The sequence below is a fragment of the Leucoraja erinacea genome, chromosome 4 (assembly GCF_028641065.1).
Source record: "Leucoraja erinacea ecotype New England chromosome 4, Leri_hhj_1, whole genome shotgun sequence".
NCBI classification, from domain to species: Eukaryota; Metazoa; Chordata; class Chondrichthyes; order Rajiformes; family Rajidae; genus Leucoraja; species Leucoraja erinaceus.
This window is the reverse complement of record NC_073380.1, coordinates 32006560-32032341: the sequence shown is the minus strand read 5'-3', so window position 1 is coordinate 32032341 and position 25782 is coordinate 32006560. Positions and strand designations below refer to the sequence as shown.

The 25782-nt window shown below is 43.5% G+C and overlaps 2 protein-coding genes across 6 annotated transcripts in view; one reads left to right on the top strand and one right to left on the bottom strand.

Moving 5' to 3' along the window:
• The window catches only part of LOC129696250 (tripartite motif-containing protein 54-like), a 75173-nt gene that overhangs the window by 30395 nt on the left and 18996 nt on the right, over window positions 1–25782 (top strand). The window contains exons 8-10 of one of the 5 annotated variants that reach the window (XM_055633965.1): window positions 4474–4691; window positions 7565–7774; window positions 15867–16471. In XM_055633965.1, the coding sequence (XP_055489940.1) occupies window positions 4474–4691; window positions 7565–7774; window positions 15867–15986 (548 nt within the window). In that variant the 3' untranslated portion in view covers window positions 15987–16471. Of the gene's footprint in view, window positions 1–4473; window positions 4692–7564; window positions 7775–8904; window positions 9877–15866; window positions 16475–25782 lie in introns of those variants that run through there. The other 4 variants (XM_055633963.1, XM_055633966.1, XM_055633967.1 and 1 more) reach the window with 4 other exon arrangements.
• On the bottom strand, window positions 18993–21772 carry LOC129696251 (UI-like). The gene is made up of 2 exons (XM_055633969.1): window positions 21548–21772; window positions 18993–20851 (listed from the first exon to the last, which is right to left on the bottom strand). Exon 2 carries the CDS (start codon window positions 20840–20842, stop codon window positions 20345–20347), a length of 498 nt encoding a protein of 165 aa, XP_055489944.1. The 5' UTR covers window positions 20843–20851; window positions 21548–21772; the 3' UTR covers window positions 18993–20344.

Sequence of the window (25782 nt, the reverse complement as noted above, 5' to 3'; positions counted from 1 at the left end):
TTTACCTACATACCTGTACGTCTTTGGAGTGTGGGAGGAAACTGATCTCGGAGAAAACCCAAACGGTTCAATGGGAGAATGTACAAACTCCATACCACTAGGGGCGCGGCGCATTGACGGCGGCCTCTGCCTACAGCCTGTTTAGTTTTTTTATTTGTTTGTTTGTTTTATTTTTAGTTAGTTTAAAGTCTGTTTTGGGGGAAATCTTTGACTTTTCTATGTGGTGGAGGGGGACAGGGTAAGGGGGAAACTGTTTGCCAGTCACTTCCTGGCGGGGATGCGACTATTTCTCCGAGTTGCGTCCTCGTCCCCCATCCTCGCGGCCTGGATCGGAGTGGCCTTTCCTGCCGGGTACCGGGAACCAGACCAGAGCGACAACAGCAGCGGTGCAGCGCTGAATTCACCGTGGAGCGGGCGATGCCTACCTGGATTGCCGTTTGGAGCTCCGGAGGGTTGGGCCATTGCTCCAACATCGGAGAGCTTCCAACGTGGGCGGCGCTGACCATTATCGTGGAGTCGTGGTGCCCTTTGCCGAGGGCCGCCAGTGTTGCATCTCCACCCAGCGCGGCCAGCGGACTTTGGGAACCGCAGACTCCGATAGGTGGTGCCCGACTCTGATGTCCAGGCCGCTGAGGAGGCCTCCCAGCTACGACGTCGGACTGACATCATCCCGGCGAGCGGGCCTGAATATCGGGCCTGTAGCGGTGACTGCGGAGGGTTCAGGGAGGCCCCGACCACGGGTGAACATTGGCGAACATTAGAGGAAGAGACTGACTTTGGTGCCTTCCCTCACAGTGGGAAACTTTGATTCTGCTGTGTGGGGATGTTTTTATGTTGAACTCTATCGTGTGTTGTGTTCTTTATTTTTATTGTATGGCTGTATGGTAATCACATTTCACTGTGCCATCTGGCACATGTGACAAATAAATGTATCTTGTATCAGACAGCACCTGTAGTCGGGATTGAATTAAGTTCTCCGACGCTGCAAGCGTCTCAGACACCAACTCTACCATTGCACTAATTTGCAGCCCACATAGATATAACTATAAATGTAATGACAAATGCAAAACAACAAAATAATGCAAAGATTGCAGTGCAATCTGAAGTAGTGTACACAAAAAATACTAAGGTGCAATAACAGAAAAACAGAATGAGGTGGAAGAGTTAAAAGTAAGAATTCATTGCAGCCCCTCTGGGAAAGGAGTATGAAAGAGGTCATTGGTTGAGGAATCTAATGGCAGTGGGGTGGAAGGTGTTCTGAAGTCTGGATGTCTGGGCTTTCAAGTGCCCAGAAGAGCTAAGAAAGAAAAGAGAGTGGAAGGGTGGCAGGCATCCGGGATGATACCTTCAGCCTTCCTAATGCAATGCACCATAGATGTAGTAGATGGAAGGAATTAACAACCCTGTGGACTGGGCTGTTTTCACAACTTTCTGCAGGTTCAGGTGGTCAAGATCAGAGCTGTTGCCATATCAGACTGAGATGCATCTCACCAGAATACCTTTGTTAGTGCATCTGCAAAATTTTGAGAAAATCCTTGTGGACATGTCGACTTTTCTCAGACACCAAAGTCAATACGTTGATATGTTTTCTTGATCACCGCATCAGTGTGGAGTGGTCAGTTAGGTTGCTGGCGATATGGATGACCCGGAATTGGAAACTGTCAATCATCTCTACAGTGATGGTGCAGCAGTAGAACTGCTGCCTTGTAGTGCCGGAGTCCCGGGTTCAATCCTGACTATGGGTGCTTGTCTGTACGGAGTTTATACGCTCTCCCCGTGACCTGCGTGGGCTTTCTCTGGGATCTCCAGTTTCCTCCCACACGCCAAAGGTGTACAGGTTTGTAGGTTAATTGGCTTGGTATAATTGTAAATTGTCTCTGGTATGCATAGCTTAGTGTTGATGCAGGGATCGGTGGTCTGCCCTGACTCGTTGGGCTGAAGAGCCTGTTTCAGCATTATGTCTCCAAACTAAACTTATGTCTACACCAAAAAACTAAACTAAGTGGTGCAGTGATCTGAGCGAAGGAAATAGGCAACGTTCGGTGTTCTTGACTGTCGGGAGCGGGGGTCGGGGGGAAGAATGCAGAGGAGGATAAGGCTGGGGGATGGGAGGAGACAGCAGGGGGACTGAGGAAGGGGAGGAGACAGCAAGGACTAACAAAATTGGGAGAATTCGATGTTCATGCCCCCAGGATGCAGACTCCTCAAACGGAATATGAGGTGCTGTTCCTCCAATTTCCGGTGCTGCTCGCTGTGGCCATGGAGGAGACCCAGGACAGACAGTGATTGATCGGGTTGTGTTCTTGAGTGAGCTTTAACATGCAGAATTATAATTTCTCTTTAACAAGTGTCATATGCTGAGGCAAAAGATGCAGAATGTTTGGGGATTGTGCAGCAGGCACGACAGTCTGGGAACCATGACTCCATGCCTCTTAGCACCATTTGGGCTGATCAGGTCTGATAACATGCCTCAATTCCCAGGGCATTCTAGAAATTTACTCAGACATGACCTCAGACATATCATCAGCTTCACCTTTCCCCTCAAAGCACTTTTGCGATTGATGATAGGAAGGATGTAAACCCCTGGGACCGGGCTCTACTTCGACTAAAATTGCTTTGGTTAAACGCCCTTGCAAATCCCCAGCATTATAAGTCCCTTGAAAGTTAATGTTCTTGTACTTTGGATAAACACATTTTAAATGACATAAAAATACTTATATGAATTTGCTGGACTTGGCACACAGTGTAAATCTTCCATAGACATCAGAGATCAGCACATTGCTTAAGAAACAGAATGCCCTTGGTGTGTCAAGCAGCATCCATGGAGTTAGAAGCTGTTCATAGACGTTGTGACTTGGATTTTGCGTTGCCCTACACCTTTTGATGCCACAGATTCTGCTTGATCCGTTGAGTTCTTCCAGTGTTTTGTTTTTAGTTCCAGATGCAGTCTCTTTTCATTTTCTCATTGTTTACTCTCATTGTTCTAAGATGCTTTTTACAGTCAGTTTGACAATAGACAATAGACAATAGGTGAAGGAGTAGGCTATTCAGCCCTTCGAGCCAGCACCGCCATTCAATGTGATCATGGCTGATCATCCCCAATCAGTACACCGTTCCTGCCTTCTCCCCATATCCCCTGACTCCGCTATTTTTAAGAGCCCTATCTAGCTTTCTCTTGAAAGCATCCAGAGAACCCGCCTCCACCGCTCTCTGAGGCAGAGAATTCCACAGACTCACCACTCAGTGTGAGAAAAAATGTTTCCTCGTCTCCGTTCTAAATTGCTTACTCCTTATTCTTAAACTGTGGCCCCTGGTTCTGGACTCCCCCAACATCGGGAACATGTTTCCTGCCTCTAGCTTGTCCAAACCCTTAACAATCTTACATGTTTCAATGAGATGCCCTCTCATCCTTCTAAACTCCAGAGTGTACAAGCCCAGCTGCTCCATTCTCTCAGCATATGACAGTCCCGCCAGCCCGGGAATTAACCTTGTAAACCTATGCTGCACTTCTTCAATAGCAAGAATGTTCTTCCTCAAATTAGGGGACCAAAACTGCACACAATACTCCAGGTGTGGTCTCACTCGGGCTCAGTACAACTGCAGAAGGACCTCTTTGCTCCTATATTCGATTCCTCTTGTTATAAAGGCCAACATGCCATTCGCTTTCTTCACTGCCTACTGTACCTGCATGATTACTTTCATAGACTGATGTACAAGGACCCCCAGATCCTGTTGTATTTCCCCATTTCCCAACTTGACACCATTTAGATAATAAACTGCCTTCCTGTTTTTGCTACCAAAGTGGATAACCTCACATTTATCCACATTAAACTTCATCTGCCATGCATCTGCCCACTCCCCCAACCTGTCCAAGTCACCCTGCATTCTCATAGCATCCTCCTCACTGTTCACACTGCCATTCAGCTTTGTGTCATCTGCAAATTTTCTAATGTTACTTTGAATATTGTTTTGAACTAGTTATACTTGTTATACTAGTTATACACTAGTAATACTAGTGGCCCTGCTCCTGGTCTGTTAGCTTAGTGCAGCTGATGGCAATGCCAATACAAACACTGAACATGTTGAGCCCACACCCACCCACCTCACCTCATCCACCTCAGCTCCCCTCATCCCTCCCCCATAGATGCAACATTTGTGATGGCGTTACTGCCACCTGATTAACATTCACTTATCAGAAGCTGATTGCACCAAGAAAGAACAAAGGACCACCATTCTGAGCACACACATTTCTGGAGGAATTCAGTGGGTCAGGCAGCGTCTGACTTAGATGACCTGAAGAAGGATCCCGATCCAAAACATCATTTGTACATTCCCTCCCCAGATGTTGCCCGACCCGCATTGTTCCTCCAAACACTTTGTCTTTTGCTGAAGATCCCAGCATCTGTAGTTTTTTTTTTTCTGTCATCATGAGTAACACTCGTACATAAGAATCTAAACACTTTAAATTTGCAGTTGAAGAGGAGACAGAGGAACTGGAAGGAGAAGAGGAAGAGATGGAAGCCGAAGAAGCTGAAGAGATTCACACTGATGTGGAACAGTTCCTGCACCAGGAAGACACTGCCGAGGGTATGCCACCACCTCTAGCTCCAGCAGAGACAGTGCGCACAAACACAGCTGCATTGGCGGCAGAAATGGAAAATTATTCATTGCCAGCAGATGCTGTTCAGCAGGTAACCCTGATATTCAAATGTTGATGCTAACAACTAGTGACAGTATTTAAAACCTTCCAGAAATCATAACTTATTTTTGCTGGTTGGGCTATTTTTTTGGAGATGGATGAGACAGAGATGCTTTCTTTCACTGATGAAAGTGTTGTGATAAAAGTCACTCTATTGGGGAGAAGGATGGAAAATGACGCTAGCTTTATTATTTCAAGACACAGTTTCTGAAGGGGATAATGTTTTGAACTGGTTTCCTCGCACATTCCAAAGACGTGCAGGTGTGTCGGTTAATGGGCTTAGGTAAATTGTCCCTAGTGTGTAGGATACTGCTAGTGTACTGGTGATCAATCATTGGCATGGACTCTTGGGCCTGTTTCCGAGTCGCATCTCTAAAGTCTAAAGTTTAAACGGCTTTTACTAGTCACTGGATGCTCCAAAGTGTTTTACAGCCAATTAAATACTTCCAAAGTGCAATCAATTTTATAATGGAGGAAACACAGCCAATTTGCCTGGTGCAATCTCCCATAAAAAGCCATGACCAGTTAATCTATTTTTTTTATTGATGTCGACTGTGAAATAAATATTGACCATGGCACCAGGAACACTTCCCCTACTTGTCTGCAATATACTGCCTTCAGATATGCCAAGCCCTCATCGAAAAGGCACCACCTCAGGCTATGTCACCCTGATTGAGCATTGACCTGGAGTATCAGCATGGATCTTTGAAAAGTCAAGACACATGACTCGGAGACTAGTATGGTCCGAACTGGGACATTGATAATACCTACATCCAATATAAAACAGTTGGAAGTTTAATAACTTTAACAGGTTAAGGAAGCAAGCTAAAAAGCTATGATACTAAAAATGAGCATTCACGGTGGCACAGCGGTAGAGTTGCTGCCTTACAGCAAAATGCAGTGCCAGAGACCCGGGTTCGATCCAGACTATGGGTGCTGTCTGTATGGTGTTTGTACGTTTTCCCCGTGATCTGCATGGGTTTTATCTGAGATCTTCGGTTTCCTCCCACACTCCAAAGACGTACAGGTTTATAGGTTAATTGGCTTGATAAAAATGTAAAATTGTCCAAGTTGGCGATATGCAAAGTACTGCCCTTCCGACTACAAAACTCAGAAGATTCAGAAAGACTGCTATCTACTATCACCATAAGGTGTGGGTCATTTTGTGTCTCTCACAAACGTTCATAAATTGAGCCCAGCAGAAGTCTCCTTTAATGACTGTAACTCATTTTCTGAATTGTTAACACAGTCCATTATCACATATCTGGGGCGGCGCAGTGGTGCAGCAATAGAGTTGCTGCCTCACAGAGCCAGAGACCAGGTTCGATCCTGACTAGGGATGCTGCCTGTATGGAGTTTGTACATTATCCCTGTGAATTGTACATTTCTCCGGGTGCTCCGGTTTCCTCCCACACTGCAAAGGCGTTCAGGTTTGTAGGTTAATTAGCTTCGGTAAAATTGTAAATTGACCCTAGTGTGTTGGATAGTGTTAGTGTACGGGGTGATTGCCAGTCTGTGTGGATCAGTGGGCTGAAGGGCCTGTTTCCGCCCTGTATCTCTAAAGTCTAAAGGCTACAGTCTAATCTCCTAACAACTGCCATTGACTGAGATCATTGGAAACACGGAGTATTTTCCCTAAGGAGAAGACAGCCTGTTGCATCAGAGAAAATCAATCACAGAGTGTGGACTGCATCCTCTGACCTTTCATCTACTTGATGTATTCAAGAGAGAGCTGGATATAGCTGTTATGGCTAACGGAATCACAGGATATGGGGAGAAAGCAGGAACGGGGTACTGATTTTGGATGATCAGCCATGATCATATTGAATAGTGGTGCCGGCTCGAAGGGCCGAATGGCCTACTCCTGCACCTATTTTCTATGTTTACTTGAGAAGATGTGTTGGGATGTCAGGCAAGAAAGTTTTAAGAAGAGGAAAACAGAGGAGACGTTGGATCTGCTCCCAAGGGAATGTAGCTTGCAGCAGACCCATCACTGAACCTTGCTTCTGCACATCCAGGATTCCTTATGATATGGATGGACCGGGAGTTCAGCATTGGTAGATGGAGCAGAGGGCACACAAAGCAGGACAGGCTGCTGGAAGAGGAAAGTGAAGGAATAAGAGCAGGGCTGAGAACATGTTGCTCCACCTGCCCAAGATGTTCAGGGACCAATTCTCCGCCCTGAACTTCAGCAGCAAACAGTGTATGACATGCTTAACCTTCAGTGTATGACATGCTTAACCTTCAATAACAATGTTCTCATTGCCGGCACCAACTGCAGATTAAAACAAACTGCTGGAGGAACCTCAAGAAAGTCCTTACCTGAAACGCCATCTGTCTATTTCCCTCCACGGATACTGCCCAGCCCACTGAGTCCCTCATGATCTTATGTACCTCTATAAGATCACCTCTCATCCTCCTAGGCTCCAACATTGTTACTCTGGCTCAACAACAATATACATATTCTAATAGATGTGTGCTGTCTTCATGGCCGCAAGTCATCTTGCAGTAGGAAATGACTGATCAAAACTGAGAAATTCATTACCTTTCAACAAAAGTTCCATATCAAACCCATCCTTCCTTTATAACACGCTTGTCCAGCTTGCACATTTCACTGAGAATTTACTGTTTTATCTGATACACAATGATACTGAGAAGCAAAGATTGGTCATTATTAAAGTGGAAGCATAAACTGCATGTAGGAATGGTCTTGATAAAATAGGATTCACCAACAAGCAAATGTTTAATACTGATTTTTCCTTAAAACATCACAATTAAATATAAAAGAACATAATTTCAATGTATGTTATATTTATATATAGAGCCAAAAGAGTAGTATATATTTGTTTTATCCTATTTATAAAGGCCGCAGCTGAGATTCACAATACACCGGAGTCTGGAACTCAGTTGCTGTCAACTGGAGAAGCAGCAGCCGCAGATCCTTTCTTTTACCCTGCCTGGCATAAAGCTCGTTCATTGGACAAGAACAGCCCCAATCTGAATCCAGTGAGCAAGAGTTCAGAGGATCTAGAAGTGGACAAGAATGAAGCTAGTTCAGTTGCCACTCCATCGCAGGTCAGTGAAACATTTGCACAATGAGTTCCACACTTGTGGGCCAGTTTGACACAACACAATGCACCTCACCAACATTTTCATTCATGTATCTAAATACGCTTTGTGCATGGTGAAGTAGGTTGCAGTTATTTTCCCATTCACAATCGGGCATTTTATTAGTGTTTCCCAAAGACAGAACGGGTAACCACATAACAGTCAAATCAATATTAACAGCACATCCAAATCAAGAAGTCCTCAAGTTGTCCCTCTACTCAATTAACTCCTGTCATTAAGGTTGCAGGACTGTGGAATTGAGGGGCCATCAGTGGCTCAGGCACCTGAAGGCCACCCAGAGCCTCCTGCTGAAGCATGCGTCCTGACAATTGCCAGACAGGTACAAGGTCAGATTAGTGAGATGGTCCGCATGGTTAAATGAGCTATTGGCAGTTATGCCCCACCCCTTTGATCACAAGCATTATTAAAAGGGTTGTTTAATTTTAGTTTAGAGATGCAGTGCGGAAACAGGCCCTTCGGCCCACCGGGTCAGTGCCGACCAGCGATCCTCGCAGATTAACACTATCCTACACACACTAGGGCCAATTTTTATATTTACCAAGCCAATTTACCTACAAACCTGTTTGGCTTTGGAGTGTGGGAGGAAACTGAAGATCTCGGAGAAAACCCACACAGGTCACATTGAGAACATACAAACTCCATACAGACAGCACCCGTAGTTGGGCTCAAACCCGGATTTCCGGCTCTGCGTTTGCTGTAAGGCAGCAACTCTATCGTGCCATGGTGTTAAATTACCTGGGCAGGAAATCGAGGCAATCCCTCCAAGCTCCCAAAGGGATGAAAACACATGGGAATTGGGGAGCTTCAAGTGTCCCCTTACTTATCCTTCCTTAATAAGAGCCTAAAAATATGAACAAGGTGGAACAGGAAAGAGAAAGCATTTTCTCTCTTCAGGAGAACAACTGCACTCTGCTACATGCAATCAAAATGTTTCTCTAAGGATAAGCTTGAATGTATTGTTTAATTTGATTGCCTTCTCACCACTCTGCACAATTTTGCATTAACAAAAGTTTCTAAAGAACCAATCATCAACAAAGTTATCTTAATGCAGACCCAGTGTATCTTATTTCTCATAGGGTCTAGCGTTCTTCATTTCAGTTTTGGTTTTGATGACCGCACTGCGCCACCTTTGGAATCAGATTCAGTACATGATTTTTTCTTTTCTGGGTAGGAAGAATATTTTTAAATATGGTATCTTTAAAACATAAAGTAGTTACTCACACTCTCCTCCTGTTTAAGGAACTAAAGGAATAGCCTAATATTGATATATCAATCGCTTCATAACTTAAAATGAAAAATGTTCCTCCACTTTTACCAATTTAAGACACATTTTCTCCAGTTTTGAGATTGGGTTATTCTGATTGCTGCTTTCAGTGTTATCTGACCATAGACCAACAGAATATCTTATCACAGATTCTGTTTATTTATCTTCTCTATCTTGAAATCATGAGATAATGAGAAGAGATGAGACTTAATTTATACCTGCCTGAATTACAAACCCAATTTTCCATTTTTGGTGTTCAAGTTACCATTAGCTGACAACTGTGACTTTTTAACTTCATACTAAATACTTTTATTTCCAAATTTGAAAAATCTGTGACAAATTTAGTTTCCCCACAAATTAGCCAGATTCTGCTTTTGTCCTCAAACCCCAATGATAATCATACCAATTTGCATTTGTGAGAGTGAGAAACTACTTATATGTGGCATATAAAGCAATCCCAGAAATTAATGAGTGAGTGAGTGGTGGATTGAAGCTCTAATGATCTTTTCTGGATGAAATTTTTTTTCTTTTTCAGAAATGCATCATTTTATAATCAATGTTTCTTTTGCGCTTTGTGTGACTTTGGAACTTTTATCACATGAGTATGTCCTTAATTTTTCAATTGATTTTGAAAAATATAAAACAAATAAAAGATTGAAAAAAGTGTCCCAAACAAAAAGCTGATCGTAAGAAAAACACACTGGAAGCAGAGTAGGGTGAAGGCTAATTGCAGTTCTATGTTCTTGCTCCTTACACTTTAAAAGCATAAAATAAAGGACCTGTCCCACTTATGTGACTTTTTCAGCAACTGCCGGCACCCGTCATAGGTCACCGAAAATGTTCAACATGTTGAAAATTCAGCGGCGACCAGAAAGACGCTATGACTTTCGCCAGGGTGTCGCCTGTATGGTCGTGAGAGGTCGCCAGGGGTCGCCTGTATGGTCATGAGTAGTCTCCTAATCACCCAAAGAGTCGTAGCGTCTTTCTGGTTGCCGCTGAATTTTCAACATGTTGAACATTTTCGGTGACCTATGACGGGTGCCAGCAGTTGCCGAAAAGGCCGCGTATGTGGGACAGGCCCTTTAGTAACCAGATTTTAATTTATTTAGAATAAATCTTCCTTTAATTTCTTCCCATGTCATTTTCTCTGTTGCCCGTGTATTCTCCTGAGCCAAAGTGAATAAGAGAACTAGTTCCTCCATGTTTAAGAAAGAACTACAGATGCTGGAACAATCGAAGGTTGTTCCAAAAAATGCTGGAGCAACTCAGCGGGAGGCAGCATCTATGGAGAGAAGGAATATAATAATAATAATAATAATAATAATAATAATCTTATTTATATAGCACATTTTTAGTCAACTTGCATTGACCCCGAAGTGCTTCACATAATTACATTACATTTACACACAGGCAAAGGTGGGTGAAGTGTCTTGCCCCAAGGACACAACGACAGTATGCACTCCAAGCGGGATTCGAACTGGCTACCTTCCGGTCGCCAGCCGAACACTTAGCCCATTGCGCCATCTGTCGTCCCACAGGCAACATATAGGCAACATTTCGGGTCGAGACCCTTCTTCAGACTGATGTCGGAGACAGTAGGCGGAGACAGTAGGACGTGGGAGAACTGGGAGGGGAAGGAGGGAGAAAGCAAGGGCTATCTAAAATTAGAGAAGTCAATGTTCATACCCCTGAGATGTAAACAAACCCAAGCGGAATATGAGGTGTTGTTCCTCCAATTTGCGCTGGGCCTCACTCTGGCAATGGAGGATGCCCAGGACAGAAAGGTCAGATTGGGAATGGGAGGGGGAGTTGAAGTGCTGAGCAACCGGGCGATCATATTGGTTAACACAGACTGAGCGGCGGTGTTCAGCGAAGCGATCGCCGAGCCTGCGCTTGGTCTCGTTGATGTAGAGAAGTTGACACTTAGAACAGCAGATGCTGTGTGAGGTTGGAGGAGGTGCAGGTGAATCTCTGCCTCACCTGGAAAGACTGCTTGGGTCCTTGGATGGAGTCGAGAGGTCCTCCATGTTGTTTGCTTATAATGTTTCAAGCTCTCTCTTAAAGATATAGAAGGATAGGAACTGAATGTTATTTATATCGCAGATTTACAACAGATGTAAGCCACTTTAATTTGAAATAATTTAAAAAGTTGGCTGGAGCAATAGAGACACTATTACACTTAGTAAAATGACTAACTTAAGAGGACTAAGAGACTGTAAATATTGTTCATAGACTCATACAGCAGGGGAACAGGCTATTTGATCCAACTTGTCCATGCTAACCATGATGCTCCATCTAAGCTAGTCACATTTCCCCAAACTTAGTCTATATCCACCTGAACCTATCCTACTTGTCTATGTGTCTTTTAAATACAGTTGCAGTATTACCCTCAACTACCTCCTTTGGCAGCTCATTCCATGTATCCACCACCCTCTAAATAAATGTCCCTCGGATCCCTGTTGAATTTTTCCCCTCCCATCTTAAACCTATGTCCTCTGGTTCTTGATTCCCGTACCTATGTAAAAGACTCCAAACATTCGCCCTATCTATTCGCCCCATGATTTTCTTTGCCTCTCTAAGATCACCCTTCAGTCTTCTGCGCTCCAAGGAATAAAGTCCTGGATTGCCCAGTATTTCACTATAGCTTATCCCCCAAGCCCAGGCAATATCCTTGTAAATCTTCTCTGCACTCTTTGCAGCTTAATGACCCTTCCTATAGCAGGGTAGCCAAAACTGAACACAATACTTCAAATGTGGCCTCACCATTGTCTTGTACAATTGTAACATAATGTCCCAACTTTGTGAATTGAATTAAATTGAATACTTTATTGTCACATGTGACACAGTGAAATTCTGAGCTGGCATACCCAAGATATGCAAATAGCCACACATAAAGGGTGTTTACAAAGGTACAAAGTACCCCCGCACCAGGTCTTCCTTTGTCCTCCCCCCTCCCCCTCCTCACAGCTGTCCCCCCACGCCGGGTCCTCCGTTGTTCCTTCCACCAGCAACAGCGTCCTCACACCACATGGTCCGTCCTCGTCCATCGGTTGGTGCCATTGTCGACCTCCACAACAACCTCTCCACTATTGCCGCCGGGTCCTCCCCAGACACTTCCATGGTGTTGAATGAGGCCCCAGCCACGGGCTCCACAGACCATGGGGCATTGGCCATGGGCTTCGTCAACTCGAGAGGCTCCACCTCCAGCCCACGAGGCTCTGACTGGCGAGGCCCAGACTCCGATCCGTGAGGCTCCGGCATCGGCTTCTCAGCGGCACCTCCGGAAGGCGCCTGCCATAAAATCAATGCCCTGACTGATGAAGGCCAATGTGTCAAAAGCCTCTTTACCTACCTATCTATATGTGACACCACTTTCAGGGATCTATGTACCTGTACTCCTAGATCCCTCTGCTGTATAATACTACCCAGGCCCCTAGCATTCACTGTGAAGATCCTGCCTAGGTTTGACTTCCCAAAATGCAACACGTCGCATTTATCTGTATTAAACTCCATTTGCCATTCCGCAGCCCACTTGCCCAGCTGATCAAGATCCTGATGTATTTCTTCGCTGCCTACGATTCCACCTACTTTAGTGCACCTGAAAACTTATTAACCATACCTTGTACATTCTCATCTAAATTATTAATATAAACCACAAATGGCAATGGGCCCAGCATCGAATCCTGAGGAACACCACAAGTTACAGGTCATCAGTCCAAAAAACAACCTTCCACCACCATCCTCTGCTTCCTTCCATGAAGCCAATTCTGTATACAGGGTACTATGTTTAAAAATGGAGAAGATGTTTACCCACCTTAATGTCAGGGATTGGATATATAATCAAATCCTTACATAAACTATAATAGAAAATATCAATAAACCAAATCGAGAGTAGCCAACACAGGTTTCAACTGGGAAGAAGATGTTTGGTTAAACGTATGTAATTTGTTGAAAAAGCTTTGAATACCTTATGTAAATGTATCAGACAATTATTCCTCACCTCCTCATGCACCTATCTGCCATCTGATTTTGTTATAAGATACCTATGTAGGAATTGTTGTTATGAATACATAGTGTACAGCATTAGATTAGTTGCTTCCTTTTTATATTTAACTGTTAGATCCATTAGAGAAACTATTGTCCTTATCGATAAAGCCTTTTGGTCTTTAGAATTTTTAGATATGCTTCTTTAATAGCAATGTTTCAGATAGTTTGCTTAAAAAGCCGGTGTGCTCTGCATTGCTGTGCTGTGCTTTGTATTCTGCCATGACATTTTAACAATGGAGTGAAATAGACTTCTGGCATATTTATTGCAAGGTGCATTTTGCCCTGATTTCATATGACAACAGTTTTTGTCAAAGTACATTGGGAAACATTGACATTCTTTGTAAATTCCCTATCGCAGGGAAATTAATCATGTTGATAGTGATTATTTCAATTTAGCATTTTCAAATTTATCAAAATATCTGGGAAATTCAGAGCAAAAAGCACTACCTCAAGACTGAATTACTATGGACGTTGCACTAGAGAGTTTGCACTACTTACTTTGGCTTGCACTATTATGATCTGATTTATCTACAATCAACAATAGTTTGCTACATATTTTTTTTGTGTTTAGTGTGCATTTAATGTAAAGTTGCAGCAAGTAAGAATTTCACCATTCCGGCGCTTATGTGTATTAAACAGCTGTAACTCTTAACAACATAATCAAACCGTTAAATCCATAAGACCATCAAAAATAATTATCTATCAATTAAATAACAACCTTTGTTCTGAGATATATTTGGACAGAGATTATGTTATTTACAGTAGGATTGTGTGATTAACTCCTAACAACATGTTTTGTCAGAAAAATACCAGCAGCATTAATTTAAATTGAACAAAATCTCTCTAACAGTGTATTTAACAGGGATGTCCATTTTGTCATCATTCCATGACATTCAACATCATCCTATTGAATGGCGTTATATAATTTACAAAAAAATAACCTACCATTATAAGGAGTTTACATTTGTTTTGTGATTTTGTGCCCACTTTAATGCTCTGATCCAATTAAGAGTCCAGCTTTGCTTCTTTTTATTACTGCCAAAGACCTGTTGCTTGATAACTATATATAATCTGCTGACAAATAATCAGATTAATAGTAAAAGTTTATTCTTTTACATTCAAGTGCCCATTACTAAGACAATAATAAAGAAAGCAGTAAGTTGTGACTTAGCAATATTCAGTATCATGAAATGAAATGACAACCACCTTATTTAAGAATTACACCCGTTAAATTCCAGTTGCAAGTTATTCATTCCATGATATCTTGTTACATTTTAGTTTTGCATCCTTTGAAAATATTATTACTCCAGAACTGAAAACTCACTACTGGAGGAAAAACTTGTTTATTTTTGGTATAACAAGGAACAGGCCCATTAACCCACTGAGTCCATGCTGACCATCATTCATGTGACCACCTGTTCACACTCATTCTATGTTATTTCACATCCACTTCCTACACTCAAGGGACAATTTACAGAGGCTAACTAACCTACAAACCCTTGCATCTTTGAGACGTGGGAGGAAACAGGAGTACTAAGGATTTGAGTATAGGAGCAGGGAGGTTCCACTGCAGTTGTACAGGGTCTTGGTGAGACCACACCTGGAGTATTGCGTACAGTTTTGGTTTCCTAATCTGAGGAAAGACATCCTTGCCCTAGAGGGAGTACAGAGAAGGTTCACCAGACTGATTCCTGGGATGGTAGGACTTTCATATGAAGAAAGACTGGATAGACTTGGCTTGTACTCGCTAGAATTTAGAAGACTGAGGGGGGATCTTATAGAAACTTACAAAATTCTTAAGGGGTTGGACAGGCTAGATGCAGGAAGATATCTATATCCAGCCTTCTGTTTAGGGACCTGTTGATAACTTCCATTAGTATCTTCTTACCTTTACAATTCCTCAATTCTATCCACAATGACTGTACATCGTCAGTCCCTATGTCAACCCCCCCCCCCCCCCCCCCCCCTCACAAGGGACTGAATTTCACCCCTTACCAACGGAACAACCCCACCCCCTCTGCCCATCCGCCTGTCCTTTCTATAGGACGTATAACCCTGAATATTCAGTTCCCAGTCCCGATCCTCCTGCAGCCATGTCTCTGTAATCCTCACAATGTCATAAGGTTAAAAAAAAACCCTCTGGGAAGATAAGATGTTAAATCTATGTGGACACTAGACGAGGTCTAACTGTGGTACAGGATGAATGGACCCTAGTAGGGCTTTTTGTAATCAGTGTTGGTAAACGTGCCTTGTAATATTTAGTGTGCATTGGTGCCTAGTTAGAAAGGTCTAAACTTCGGCGCAGGAGACACGAGATACTAGAATCTTGAGCAATTAAACAAACTGGTGGAAGAACTCAGCGGGTCAGGCGGCACCTGTGTATCGTCCATTCCTCCGTACACTAACAGCGCGACCCCACTGAGTCGCTCCAGCAATGTGTCTTTTGCTAGTTTGTGCACAGTTGGATATATACATTTGGATATGGACATGGCTTTTGCGTAGCACTTGCAAAACCAAGAGCAATTTTTAGTAGAGATCATGTACCTAAAATACAGATCCTTGCCAGGCTATATACGCCTTGCCATCGGAAGCCCGGGATACAGACTGTGCTCCGAGCCTAATGTACCTGCATTTGTGGCGTTTGTCGGACCTGGATGTACCACGAGAGGTTTTAATCCTCATTCGACACTAAAAAAACTGAGCGTTTGTCTATTCCCTCTCTTTCAGACTGGTTTTGAAAACTCGGCTCCGATCCCATCTGGAGAGCAGGGTGGGGGCGAAGCAATTGGCGACGACTCACCCCGGCACGTCTTTTCCTTCTCCTGGTTAAACACGCAGGCTAAATAGAAACACCAGAGACACAGGACAAAACCGGGCGCATCGTAACCTTTCCAAAGTAATATCTATCAGTCATTGTAAAAATAAAATCTATCTTCACGCCTCACATTTGAGGCTGTTAATTTGGGTTTATGCTTGTGGATTTGAGAATGGGAGGCTACAGGTCATCATTTTACCTGTGTTAACTTTACCACCGGCCGCCTAGTTAGGGGTGAGGGAGCCGTGAAGACATTAAACATTTTGATGGAAAAAGGGGGAATTTCTGGTAACGTCGCCGACCATTCCACGTGAACTGTGGTGCCTACAACTCTTAACACTTGTAGCAAATCTGTGTGTTGGTCCCAGCCGTTGCTGGGGTGGCGTGGCGCATGTGGGTGGTGGTGGTGGTGGTGAGGGGGGTTCTGACAACATCCAGCGGGCGAGTCTTGCCTTGTATTTCAATTAAATGTGTTCTGTGTGCTTCAAATACCGCGGCGCCTCCTTCTGTCTACAGCCCAGCCAAAAGGCTGTTCACGGGCACCTCGTGTTCTAAGTTTATTCACTCAACTCCCGTGAGATTCCCATCATATTATATACAAAAATCGCGATGGATTTATTCAGTTATACAAGAGCATTATGATCTAATATACAACCTCCTCGGATATGTTACAAAATGAACTGAATTGATTGTGTACGAAGGAACTGCAGATGCAGGTTTACACCGAAGATAGACACAAAATGCTGGAGTAACTGCGGTGCAGGCAGCATCTGCGTGTTCAGCAGAGTTCCTCCAGCAATTCGTGTCGATCTTGATTAATAAAGATCGTCTCCACGATAAAGTATAAAGCAAGTAGACCATCACAGTGCAGCTTTTATTGGAAGTATAAAGTTTAGGCATTCTCTCGCTCAGGATAAATAATTGGATATTATGCGCGGTTATTATCCAGAATTCTACATTTCAATCAAATTTGATGAAAATTCACGCGCTTTATAGTTTACATAGAAATATAGAACATAGAAAAATAGTTGCAGGAGTAGGCCATTCGGCCCTTCTAGCCAGCTTTTATTGGAAGTATATGATCATAACCATTCAATATGATCATATGACCATATATGACCATAACCATTCAATATGACCATGGCTAATCATATAAAAACAAATCCCCGTTCCTGCTTTTTTCCCCATATCCCTTGATTCATTTAGCCCTAAGAGCTAAATCTAACTCTTTCTTGAAAACATCCAGAGAATTGGCCTCCACTGCCTTTTGTGGCAGATAATTCCACAGACTCACATGTGTCTATCTTCCATTTAAACCAGCATCTGCAGTTCTTTCCGACACATATGCTTCATTTTCTCTGGCACCTCGATATCACTAGTCATCCCGCACTCCCAAACCAACCTTGCCCTTCATTCTAACTGGACCATTCTCTCACTGAACTCTCCCAATCTCATCTTTAAAAACCTTCCACTTGCCAGGCATTTTATTACCGGTAAAGAGCATCTCCAAAGTTTTTCTTCATCTCAGTCCTAAATGGCCTACCCCTTATTCTTAAACTGTGACCCCTGGCTCTGAACTCCCCCAACATCGGGAACATTTTTTTCTGCGTCTAGCCTGTCCAATCCTTTAAGAATTGTGGAATTTGCCACAGAAGGCTGTGGAGGCAAAGTCTGTGGGTATATTTAAGGCAAGGATAGATAGATTCTTGATTAGTACTGGTGTCAGGGGTTATGGGGAGAAGGCAGAAGAATGGGGTTCTGGGGGGGGGGGGGGGGGGGGGGGGGGGGGGGGGGGGGGGGGGGGGGGGGGGGGGGGGGGGGGAGATAGTTTAGCCATGATTGAATGGCGGAGTAGACTTTCTGGGCCGAACGGCCTAATTCTGCTCATATCATACGATCTTATGACCTTACGATCTATCAACCTCATTGTGGAATTTGTGTTATTTTTAATTTGCACATTCTCGGCGCAGATTAACGGTATATTAATCTGCACACCATACACTCATTTTTATCTTTGCTCTACGTGTTGTATTTGCCTATATGTGTAGGAAGGAACTGCAAATGTTGGTTTAAACCGAAGATAGACACACAATGCTGGAGTAACTCAGCGGGACAGGCAGCATCTCTGGAGAGAAGGAATGGGTGGCGTCACCCATGGCACCCATGCTACAGCATCACCCTGACGACAGAGAGATGTTGTGTCCATCTTCTTGTATTGGCCTATAGTTTGATTGTACTCGTGTATGACATGAGTTGCCTCCACTCAGGCGAAACAAATATGTTTGTTGCATTGGGTACACGTGACAAAAATAAATGTATAGCAATACATATAATTCGTCATCTACATCCACTTTTAATACTTTACAAAGCACTTCCTCAGAATCTGCCACACTCAGCCAAACTTCAATTCCCGCTACTGCCTGGCTTTCTTGTAGTAACTCACGTACCTCCGGCAACCACCTGCATCCTCCGGGAACCGCACGGGAACCTTGGGTGGGGCGCAAAATCACCAGAGGTTTCCGTTCAGGTTTCCTAAGTGGGACAGGGGTATTACTGAGGTAAAGTGAACAACTTTATTGCGTGGTAACCAGTCAGCGGAAAGACAATACACGATTACAATCCACAGTGTACAGATACGTGAATAACGTTTAGTGCAAGATAAAGTCCAGTAAAGTCCGATCAATGATAGTCCGACGATCTACTTCGAGATGCCCAATCGTTTTATTTACAATCATATGTAACTCTCTCTAATCAGAGGTCTCTGAAGTCAGTTGTCCATAACAAAATTATCGCTGTAGTCGAAGTGCAGAAGAAACAGCACAGAAATGGAACTGAACCTGATTTCAACATGAGGTGTTAATCAATTATGGTCTAAAAACACAATGAATGGAATGATAATGATAAGGGGTAACATTGTTAGTTTGAAAATCGGTAAAGGTAATGACCAAAATCCGCATGGTATGTATAGGAAGGAGCCCAAGACGCTGGTTTAAACCGAAGGTAGACACAAAAAGCTGGAGTAACTCAGTGGGTCAGACAGTATCCCTGGAGGAAAGGAAAAGGTGACGTTTTGGGTCGAGACCCTTCTTCAGACTGGGAGCCAGGGGAAAGGGGAACGAGTGACATTGCGAAATAGTCGGTGATATGGATCTATATCTCCCATGTCCCTTTCCCCTGACTCTCAGTCTGAAGAAGGGTTTCGACCCGAAACGTCACCTTTTCATTTTCTCCAGAGATGCTGCCTGGTCCACCGAGTTACTCCAGCTTTTTCTGTCAAACTGCATGGTATGTTCACTTGCAAGTATTTGACATAAAATACGATGCCCATTAAAAGATGAGGCATGTTTTCTCAATTAAAATTTCTATTAGGATATGAACTCCACGATAAACGAATCTAACTTTGCTAATGCAATTTCGTAACTGTAAAGTATTGTTCCTTTGATCACCCATGTTTACTGATGACAGTGAGATGTTTTCGGAATCAATAATCGAGGAGACTACCTGGTTAGGGTTGGGTTAACGACGAATGCGCCTCGAAGCAAATAAATAAGAGGATAGTTACTGATTAACATGTCTGGGTTTTCTGACGAGGAAATTGAGACATTGGGTGAGATTGTGAATATATTTTACATGTAGGCTGATGATTAAAAACCGTGGGATGAAAATCACAACAGCAACTTTGATACTAAAATTGCCGACCTTTCCACGTGAATTGATGAAGCCGCGGCTTATCACTCTTTTGAAGCTAATCCTTATCTCGGGCAAGCTGTAGGTGAGGTGGCTCGGCGGAGAGGGTGGAGGAGGAAGGCTGCTCACGAAACTGAACAGGCGAGCGTAGCATTATAAATGTGAAGAAGGGGCTCTATCTGAAACGTAATCGATCCATGTGCTCCAGCTAGGCTACCTGGCCTGCTGTGTTACTCCAGCACTTTGTGTCCTTTCATTTACAAATATTATGTGTTCTTTGATATTTCAAATGTCGCGGCGCCTCCTCCTGACTCTAGTCCGGCGAGCAAGCGGTTTACGGGGACCTCGTGTTCACAGTTCATTCACACAACTCCCGTGTGCATCACATCACATCACATTGTCGCGCATATTTCAAAGAAAAACATCAATGATTTCACGGAAAACTCCCACAAACACGTTACAAAAACGACCTGGATTAATTAACAACAATCTCCGCAATAAAACATAAACCGAATAGACCGTCACGTTGCAGTTTTTATTAGAAATATAAATGTTAGACATTCTCTCGCTCAGGATAAATGCTTGGTTATATATGCGTTTATTACCTAGAATTGTACAATGATCGTCAAATGCACATTGATTTGGTGAATTTCTAGTTTAGCCACAAAAATAAACGTGAATGGTGAGTGATAGATGACAATCTCTATTTCCCGACTGCATCCATTATTTTCCTGTTTTTCTCGGCTTGCCTGGCCATTTGCTCCACTTTAGCTATCCCGATCAGTTTATTTAGAACATGCAGAGGTACATTAAGGGAAAGTAGATGCGTCTCGCGCCTTTTTCCTCTTTCTAACAACGCATCCAGTAAATGTTGGTATTTGTCAGAAGCGCTATTCAAGTCTCCAACTTTACCATGTCGGGTGCGCTGGAACTGGATGAGTGGCACTTGGAAAGCGCCGTCGGGGGCAACCACCTCATGTAGATTTGGAGCAGGATAAGTTGGCTTATTGTTCGCCTCAGTCAGTGCTTTAAGGTATTCCTCCAGGAGGCGATTCCCAACCAGTGGAACGAAATACTGGAGCTCCGATTGCGGACCACGGTGGTTGTTAGTTGATGCAGGCTTCAGTAAAGGCCAACAGTCATCTCTGGGTATCAACGTAACCAGGAGCACAGCAATGTAAAACACCACGGGGATCTTCATGGCAGAGAGCTGGGGTTGAAGAGGGCAAAGGCAAATTAAATTCGCACTCACTGCTTGCTATCTATCGCACGAGGAATCTATCGCATTGAAGATAGACACAAAATACTGGAGTAACTCAGCGGGAGCGGCAGTATCTCTGGATGCAAGGGATGAATGGGTGACGTTTCGGGTCGAGACCCTTTTTCAGAAGTTTGACTTCAGCCTTCTGAAGAAGGGTCTCGATCCAAACGTCTCCCACTCCTTCTATCCAGAAATGTTGTCTGTTCCGCTGAGTTACTCCAGCATATCGCGTCTAACGTCAGTCTTCATTACGCAGTGAAGTACATCATTGCTCAATATTTGCTCTTGGTTCTTTATCTTTGATCACCGCATCACTACATAAATCATGGAAAACACCTTCAACTACGACTCTGTCCCGTGTTAGCGGAGCCAGGAAAGAAGACGCGGCTGGAACGAACACACGCACACACAGAGCGCAGGCAGGGCATCGATTACAGTCCGGTATAGCCCAGTACTTTTCATTAGTCATCTGAAACAGTTATACCTGGAAATGTTAATCTACATTGCATTACGCCTCCAAATACAGGACCACATTTTTAAATTTAACCCTTACTGTAAATTAAATGTTGGTGAAACAAGTACGTATCGGACAGAGAATTAATGCAAAATATTGTGGAAATCTGAAAATGTAATAGAAATAAATACTTTAACCGGATCGGTCGGTTCGTATCCAGGAGTCCAGATACTGATCACCTCCAGATGAGATGGCAATGTGATAAGGAGTTATTAGGCTACGGTCTAGATCTTTTATATCCCCGGTAGCACGACTCGCCCTGGCTGCTGACGCAAATACTATCGGAGCATTCATGAAAGAAAAGTGAGGGGGAGGAGACGGAGGACCCACGGCGTCAACATACAACATACACACACACACATACACACACACACACACACACACACACACACTTTGCGGACGCCAACATGCACACACACAGCACCTCAACACGGCAACAGGATGGGTGGGCTTCACGCAATCGAGCATTGCCCTGATAACGATAAACCCAAGAGTGGCTGCATTGCTTGAGGTTAAACTGGCAAATCCGTGGGTAGTGAGCAGCATTGGGAAAAAAAAGAGAGAAAGAGAGAGAGAGAACTGCCGATGTTGGAGTAACTCGGTAGGTCATGCGACATCTGGAGAACTTGAATATGCGACGTTTTGGGTGACTGATTGTGGTGGTGGTGGGTTGTGGAGAAAGCTGGCAGGACAAAGTGATAGGTAGATGCAGGAGAGAAACTCATTTGGAGTTGTATAGAAGCCGGAAGAGAATAGATTGTAGTAAATGGAACCGGGAAGAGATATGATGGGTCTGCGTGGAGTCGGGGAGAGGCTGGGTTGTAGTTGCATTGAGCCGAGGTAAGAGTGGATTGGAGCTGTATGAGTTGGGTTAGAATTGAGAGGAGGCACCATCTAAAAGTCTGAATGTTATCAACCAGGTAAACGTATCTTGAGTTTCGACTGATCTCAAAGGCGCCCATTCTTGCTTAAAATATGAATCGAGACAATTGTAGATCACTAACGAGCAGACTGCAACTAAAGTGGCTTACGTGCATATAATTTCTTTCTTCATAACTTGTACGTCTCGATAATAGGTAGTGTGCACCTGCAGGAGATCAAGTTGTATAGAGAAAACTTGCTTCCACTGACATCCTAAAGTCAACGGTATCTTGACCCTGTCCCGCATAGTTTGAAGAGGGAGGGGGATATTGCGAACAGACTTGAGGGAAATGAAGGAAATGTGTGCGACGACCCACCCTCTTGTCCCCCAATATTTCAGCACTAGATCCTCACCTTTCACCTCACCAATATATGATCCTTGTTATTCTCGCCAGCTCCAACATGATTCCACATTCCCTTTTTCAGCTGTCAGCAGGGATTACTCTCTTTGTGACTCCCTGGTCCGTTCATCGCTCCCCACCCAGTCGGCCCCCGTAACAGTAGGAGGTGTAACAACCGTCCCTTCACCTCCTCCCTCATTACCACCCAGGGGCCTTAAACAACTCTTCCAGATGAGTCACCTGCATCTCGTCCAACCTGACCGACTGCAGTCAGTGCTCAGTGCAATAAGTGCTCACACGTGTTCTTTTCTACACTGGCTAACCAAGGGTGGACTAGACGACACTTTTGGAGGCCACTCTTTTTGCACTCCTTTTCTCTCCCCTTCCCACTCCCACAATGAACTATGATTGACCTCCATTGCCACAGAGGGTCTATATGCGAATGGGTAGAACCGCATCTGGCATACTAGTTGGTTTGCACATTCAATTTTATATGAATTAGTAACCCATGCTCCCAGTATTTTCCTCCCTCACACATCTATCCATCCAAGTAGTTTTCTTTTCATTTTGTGAACCTTTCCCATCTTGTTCCAACTATCACATGTCAGTCTCTGTCCCATTACTAGGGTTTCAGCCCCACACGTTGCCTATTTCCTTCGCTCCATAGATGCTGCTGCACCCGCTGAGTTTCTTCAGCACTTTTGTCTACCTTCGATTTTCCAGCATCTGCAGTTCCTTCTTAAACACCATTATTATTCCAACTGCTCATACTGATATATGCTACTGTATGTACTAGCAACCCTTTTCCTTCCTTCTCAGGCCTGATGAAAGGGCTTAACCAAAAACATTGGCTTTTTCCTTTTGTCTCTACAGATCCTGCCTGACCTACCAAGTTCTTCCAGCTATCTATGTTTTGTATTCTATTACAATGCCTGTACTGCATCTTAACTCAATCTATCCATAACAACTCTGCAGAAAAGCAATCAACATGCCTCAGTTTTGAATTTTTCAATGCCTGGATTTGGACTTTGTTTTTTTTCTGGGAGGGAGCACTGGGGATGAGAGTATGGATTTCCTTTATGTGAAAACTGTCCTCTCTGACATCCCTTTGGATGATCTTGCTAATTTTAACGTTTGTGCCACTCTGCCACGACTCCCAAAATCAGACAGGATGGCTTCTATTCCCTGAGCACCCAGTCCCACATCCTATAGACCTTAATGTGTAGGAAGAACTGCAGATGCTGGTTTAAATCGAAGAAAGACACAAAATGCAGGAGTAACTCGGCGGGGTGGGCGGCATCTCCAGAAAGAAGGAATGGGTGATGTTTCAGTCGAGACCCTTCTCAGACTTCAGACTTCAGACTTCAGTATGAAGAAGGGTCTTGACCTGAAACGTCACCCGTTTCTTCACTATGGACATGATGCCAGTCCCACTGAGTTACACCAGCATTTTGTGTCTATTTATAGCACCTTAATATTTTATACAGAAGGGATGTGTAGTTTGTGCAATCTGTCCTGACAATTTAACCGTTTTAGCTCCAGCATCGTTCTGGCAAAGCTGTACTCTACCGCTTTGAAGACTGAAACACCCTACCTGCAGTCATAAGGTCATAAGGTCATAAGCGATCAGAGTAGAATTAGGCCATTCTGCTGATCACGTCTACTCCGCCATTCAATCATGGCTGATCTATCTCTTCCTCCTAACCCCATTCTCCTACCTTCTCCCCATAACCCCTGACACCCGGACTAATCAAGAATCTATCTTTCTCTGTTTTAAAAATATCCACTGACTTGGCCTCCACAGCCTTCTGTGGCAAAGATTTCCACAGATCATCACCCTTTGCCTAGATACATTTCTCATCATCTCCTTCCTAAAATAACATCATTTAATTCTGAGGCTATGACCTCTAGTCCTAAACTCTCCCACTAGTGGAAATATCTTCTCCACATCAGAGGCCTTTCACTATTCTGTATATTTCAATGAGGTCCCTTCCAAACTCAGTGCAGTGCCCAGGACTAAATTCAGCATTGCAGAACTTTTGAAATCTACATGGTCACCCATGTGCATACATTCCAGAGCAACACATATTATTGATTAGTTTATGACCATGAATCTTATAGGCTGTATTCAAGTCCATTAGTTTTCACAAAACTTGTTTTGCAAAGTGACATCATATCACAATAAATTGTAGTACAATATATTCTTAATAGTACAGAATTAGATTCTGCACAAGTGGGTCCATTAAATATATTATTGGAGAGCAATGGGCCGGGGAATCACCAGTTAGTAAACAATTGATTTTTTTTTTTGCTTTTTGTATTTTTTTTTGTAGAACGTTTACCATTTTTGGAATAGGTTGTTAGATGGCTTCAAAACGGAGCAGGGCATGTTCATGTGAATGAAAAACATCTTGAGTTATAGCAGGTCGCTTGTTTGAATGATAATAACTGGAACTTGTGTGAATGTCTATGAGAAATTTTAGAGAATATATTTCTAATCTTGTTTCTCCACGTTTCAAGCTTCACCAGGTTAGGCAGGCTTTTTCCTGCCCTTTTATGTTCATCGTGTATGATATTGAATTTTTTTCTAACAATTCGAAATTTCTGGAATATCGAAAAGTTAAACACAACATCTGCACAATATTGAATTGAAGCATAAAACCAAACACAATCAACCTCATAGCACCAGAGACCCCGGTCTCAATCTTGACCTATGTGGTGTTTTGCATGTTCTCCCTGTAACTGTGTGGTTTTGCCCCAGGTGCTCCAGTTTCCTTCCACATCCCAAAGTCATCCAAGTTTGTAGATTCATTAGCATCTGGTGTGTTAGAAATGTATGAGCAAATTGGATAACATAAAACTAGTGTGTTTGGGTGACCAACAATCAGCATGGACTCAGTTGTCCGAAGGATTTATGGTAGGAATTATTGTATATGCAGCCCAGACCATCACACAAACCAACCTCCCTTCTATTGACTCCATTTACACCTTACATTGCCTCGGCAAGGCCAGCAACATAATCAAGGATGAGTCGCAACCTGACCACTCCCCCTTCTCCCCTCTCCCATCAGGCAAAAGGTATAGCAGTGTGAAAAAGCACACCA